Source organism: Camellia sinensis, chromosome 9, assembly GCF_055761805.1.
Source record: "Camellia sinensis isolate YWXY chromosome 9, ASM5576180v1, whole genome shotgun sequence".
Classification (NCBI taxonomy): domain Eukaryota; kingdom Viridiplantae; phylum Streptophyta; class Magnoliopsida; order Ericales; family Theaceae; genus Camellia; species Camellia sinensis.
Window position 1 is genome coordinate 70,816,206 of NC_138969.1, and position 5,648 is coordinate 70,821,853.

The 5,648-nt window shown below is 35.7% G+C and overlaps 1 protein-coding gene across 1 annotated transcript; it reads left to right on the forward strand.

Annotated features, from left to right (window-relative positions):
• The first annotated feature begins 1,236 nt into the window (after positions 1-1,236).
• LOC114321562 (putative FBD-associated F-box protein At5g53635) lies at positions 1,237-4,396 on the forward strand. Its single transcript, XM_028268736.2, has 3 exons — positions 1,237-2,292; positions 3,121-3,261; positions 3,415-4,396. The coding sequence occupies exons 1-3, from the start codon at positions 1,324-1,326 to the stop codon at positions 4,087-4,089; spliced, it is 1,785 nt and encodes a 594-aa protein (XP_028124537.2). The 5' UTR covers positions 1,237-1,323; the 3' UTR covers positions 4,090-4,396.
• The last annotated feature ends 1,252 nt before the right edge of the window (positions 4,397-5,648 follow it).

Below are 5,648 nucleotides of genomic sequence, written 5' to 3' on the forward strand. Positions count from 1 at the left end.
AGGTGACTAATTAATGCATGGAGGTTCTTTCGAGGAAGAACAGCATCATCATATGACTCTTCGTGTGCTCGATCAATGGAGGGAAAAATTGATTCGGCCATAAAAAATGTATCAGTCTGTTCGAATACTAAGGTGGTGGGGGGTATTCAAAAGATTAAAGGAGAGTTTAATGCAGATGATGGATGACAGTTGCATTTCTGGGAGAATGCAAAACCCATGCACGTTCTAAGACGTGGGAAAAAGACTTTGATCCACTAATATCACCAAGTATTGGGTATATTAGTGCAGGGGGTAATGTTGGCTACATATTTTGTACAAGCCAATTACAATTCGACGCATGGCAGAATAAGGGTAATACAGGAAGGCTGGTCAAGTCTTCGATCCTGATCGTACATGTGGCAGTTAGTATTGGTTATTACGAGATCTGAGTAGCAGTGGATCAACAAAGATAGGCAAGGTGATGTGGTTTCAACGGTTACTCACATTTAAATTCAAATTTATGAGGGAAGTCTAACCGCAAGTGATGGCATAGTGGGCTAATTACAAGGCAACATGATCAGCGATCATGGAGGAGCAGTTCGACGGTTGGAACGCAGTTCGATGGTCATCCTTGAGAAGTATAAATAGCAGAGAAAGCCCTAGAAAAAAGCCCAGATTCAGATCCAAAAAATCAGTCTTATTCTACATATTTTACCTTTCCAGTTTTACATTTTCTGTTCTTTACATTCCTGTACTTTAAATTCCTGTACTGCACTTCGTTCATAAGAGTAGTTTCAAGTAGTAGATTGTTACTGTAAACCTTTACGAGGCTGAGTTTGGATCATTGTAAGTTTTTCATCCTTAATGAAATACTTCAATAGTTCTTCATTTAATTGTTATCTTGTTTAATTCTCCTAAATCAAGCCACTGGTAAAAGTCCTCTTCATTGAGGCTAAAAGAATTAAAACATAATCGTCTGATAATTAGTTAACAATTAATTCTCTGTAAGGACTGATTGATTCTTATTGGCACGCTCACAATTTAGGGACATTAATGTCAACTCTAATAAGGTGGCAAAAAAAAAAAAAAAAAAAAAAACAAACTATCACATCAAGATAGGACTCACAGTAATGTCACTTTATTAGTCCAGCTTTAATGATCTCAAATATTATTTTAAAAAGTAATATGAAAAACAAAAAATCTTTGACTTTTTCAAAGTGAATGAAAATAAATACTTTCTTGTAGAGCACTCAAATCCAGTCTCTCTCATTCTATATATAAACAATCCATCCAATACACAAAAATTCTCTCTAGGGTTCTTCTTCACTGTTGTGGTGTATATTGATGATTGATTGTAGCAGAGACAACATAGGCATGGAAACAAGGGAAAGAAGGGACACTGAAGAAGAAGACCGGATCAGCAACTTACCAGACTCGCTTCTCATTCACATTCTCTCTTTCCTTGAGACAAGATATGCAATAAGATGTAGTATTCTATCAACAAAATGGAGAAACCTCTGGGCTTCTGTTCCCAATCTCATCTTCCACATAGACTCACATTCCAATCGATATTTTGATTTCATTGACAGAGTACTCCTCGTCCACGACTTGCCTCAGATTCTCAGCTTTACTTTCACTGGTAGTTCCTGGGTTGATATCGAACCCAACCGTTTCAACTCTTGGATTTGCGCTGCGATTAAACGACGTGTTCGAGACATTCATGTCGACTTCTCTAATGAGTTTCGTATTCAATCCCTTAACTTTCCTCGTAGTTTCTTCTCTTGCGAAACCCTCGTTAATTTGACCCTAGGGTTTGAAGCCTGTATTATTTCCAATCTCCCGAACTCGACTTATTTTCCGAATCTCAAATCTCTCAAAATCTGTGTTGCCCATCCCAATGACAGTTTAACACCAACTCTCTTTTCTTGCTGCCCTCTTCTTGAAATTCTGTATTTACGTGCAAGGCTTGAATGGACAGTGCACAAACAAGTGGTTTTCAATATCTCCACACAATCTCTGAGAGTTTTTAGATTGTATTTGAACAAGGCATGTTCAAGTCCATTCGATTGTGGTTTAAAGCACAAGGTTGTGATTGATGCGCCACTTCTCGAAGACATTCTTCTTGATGATAACTTCATGGCTTGCTATTCAATAAACAACCTATCATCTTCATTGGAGATAGCACATGTTGATGTTGGACTACAACACATTTATGCAAAACTTATGGAATGTGATTGTGCTAATCGGGCACTTGAACTTGTTAGAGGAATCTCACAAGCTAAGTCCCTCCATTTATCTTTCAATACTTTACAAGTAAGTTTGCTAGAAATTTCTTCATTTCATATGCACCTCGTTATAATTTTTAGAACATCAATATTTTTTGTTGTGGTAATGTTACACATAACCCAAACTCTATCACCAAAGAGGAAGTCTCTCTTGTGTAATGGATTTGCACATGATTTTTTCACCCAAGGAGTCTCTTCTATGAATTTTTTGGACAAATTATATAAGTGTGCCTTGTAATTTTCCTTTTATGTCAATTTGTTTATGTAGTTTCAGTTGTATGAATTTTGTCGCCTAATTTTTTGTACTTTGTCAATTTTATTAAGAAATTTGAATGAAATCAAGCATAAAATGATTCATTTAAACTGGAATGAATCATTATAAATTAGATCCAACCTCTCAAAACGTCAATTAGACTATTTCAATTCAATTTCTAAATAGGCGTTTATCAATTCAATTGGATTACTTAGTACAATGTGAGAAATTTAAGCATAAAATTGATACAATTAGAGCTAAGTACTAAATTGACAAGAGAGAAACTATAAAGATTATGAGTTTAATTTGTCCCATCTTTTATTTTATTTAATTTTTTTTGGTTGTAAGATTTGTCAGTTTCTATAGCATTTGTCTTTGTACCATTAGACTTTCTCAAATTTTATTCCTCATATTTTTTGGGATTTATTGGGCATGGCACAAGATACTCTCTTCAAAGAAGGAAAAAAAAGTGTTCACACATACCTAGTCTCATATATTTAAAAAATTATACCATCTGATTAATTAATTATCTAGTTGTGTAGTTATAGCCCAGCTGAGCGATCATGAATTTCTAATTGACTATTATACTTGTTAACTGTGAAGGTTCTTGGCTGTGCTGAAGATATTGGTCAACTTACTCTTTGGAATTTGACCCGTTTGGAATTGGGTGTTATTTATTTGTCAAAGGTGATGCTGGACTTACTTTCAAAGATGCCTAATCTAGAATCTTTGAAGCTAATAATGGTGAGTTCAAATGTATTTTTCTGTGCAAAGTAAAATTGTTTATTTCATTTAAAATCACTAGGAGGGAAGGGGAAACTGTATCATTACACCTTTCTTCTCAAAAATTGCCCTTTTAAGTTGCAATTTTGAAATTGTTTTTCAATCTTTGTCTAGGATTATGAGTGCTATTATGGGAATGATGAAGAAAAGGAGTTCTATAGGATTCAATGGCATGCTGTGCCTTGCTGTTTGTTATCACACCTGAAAGTGATTGAAATAGATAACTTCAGAGGAAGGGAAAATGATCTGCTATTGGTTGAGTATTTTCTTAAGAATGCAAAGGTATTGAATAAGATGGCAATTAAGAATCGAAATTCATATTGTTTTGTCAATGTGGAAGTGTTAAAGAGAATACCAATGTTCCCTCGGGGTTCTGAGACATGCGAGATTGAAATCGAAGATTTAATTTCCAATCTTCCAAAGGATCACATTTGCAGGTACGAAATGAACAAGGAAAGCTTGGTGGAATTTGAGGTCAATGATTTTGTTTGGGCTATCCTCACAGAAGATAGGTTCCCAACAAGCGAGTACAACAAATTGGCAATTCGAAAAATTGGACCATTAGAGGTTGTGGAGAAAATCAACTCAAATGCTTATAGGTTGAAGCTTCCCAGTCACATTCGTATTTCCGATGTGTTCAATATTAAACATCTCAATCGATACCATGAAGACAGTTATGATGAAGAGCCTATGAACTCAAGGGAAAATTCTCTCCACCCTAGGGATGATGATGCAATACGCTTAGCGGAGAAGTACATGGCTACCCGAGACCATCGAAAGGCCCAATAAGGCTGACTGGGCCAATATGTCGAGATTATTTCAACTCTGATCTTAGACAAAGTTTAAAGAAACATTTTCTGAAAAGCTCCTCACAAGATCTACAGATTCAATGACAAATGCCAACAACCTTGTCAAATTAATGTTGGATTATGAGGAAGAAGTGAAGTGCAGTAGGATTCTCGCTATTTACTATCACATCTGAAAGTAATTGAAGTAGATGACTTTGAAGAAATGGAACATGAGCTACAAATTGGTTGAGTATTTTCTTAAGAATGCAAATATATTGAATAACATGGAAATTGGGCATTGGAATTCATTATGCGATTTGGATAGCTCAAATAGTACACTGCTGAAGTTGCACTTGGATTGTCTAACACTAGGTTAGGCAGCTTAAGTCTTTGTTATGTTCTACTCCATTTAGCCAACATGTTGGATATTCTTATGATGTTTGGTTCTAATCCCATAAGTACTACAACTATAAGAACTATGAAATATTCCAGTGAACTGTTCCCTCGAATTCTCTATCCATCATTTTGTTTTTATAATGCAGATTTTATAACGTGAAAGCTATGGTCCATGAGTGCTAAATATGCTTGTGACTGCTCTCTCATTCAATTGGGCAGGTTTTAATTCACTTTTGCTTCCTGCAATTGTGATTGTGTTTTAGGTTGGATTCTTCTATTTATTAACTTTTCCTTTTATACAAGAGTGTGTTTGAAAGTGTAAATGGGTATGTTCCTATCTTTTCTCTTTTCCTATTAGTGGTTGTTTAGGTACTTGTGTAAGCCTTGCTCTTTAGGTCCTCTATAACTTTCATTCCTTGAAAGATTGAATTGCTAATGATTCTGGTTGAGTTGGTTCTGTAGTTTCTCAAGGCTGGTAGATTTTTCTGCCTTTTCGAAGCAACATTTCAGCCCCTGACCATATTCTACTAGAAATCAGTCCTCATAACAAATGTTGTTTACCCAATAATAACACCAGTACCAGTTAAATCCTTACTAATTATTGGCATGCAACACTAAAAGAAGCTTATGTAGAACTACTGTACAATGGTCTTTTGTGCTCCACAACTTGTAATTGAAATTGGTGCACACAAAGAACTTTTTGGGATGAAGAACAAAACTACAAAAAAGCATGCAAGACAGTGAATAGAAATATACAAGAAGGAAAGTGATCAGAGAGATGGATGGAGAATGGATGCCGGTGGTGCACAAATATGGAGGTCAAGGCAATAGGAGCAAAGGAGTGGAGGCTGATATTCACACTATTTTTGTGGATAATTTACCAGAATCTATGGATCCAAAAAGTTTGTATGGGATATTCACTAATTTCAAGGTAGTGAGGGATGTGTTCATCCACAATAAAAGGAGGAAGATGACGTGATCAAGATTTGGTTTCGTACGTTATAACTATCCAGTGGCAGCAAAAATGGCAGTCCAAAAAGCACATGGACTCTAGTGTGATAATAGAACATTGAAGGTAAAAGAAGCAGATTTTGTCAAAGGTAAGGAAGTAAAGCAGAGACCATCAAAGATACAAATTGGGAGGTGGGACATAGGAAGTACTAG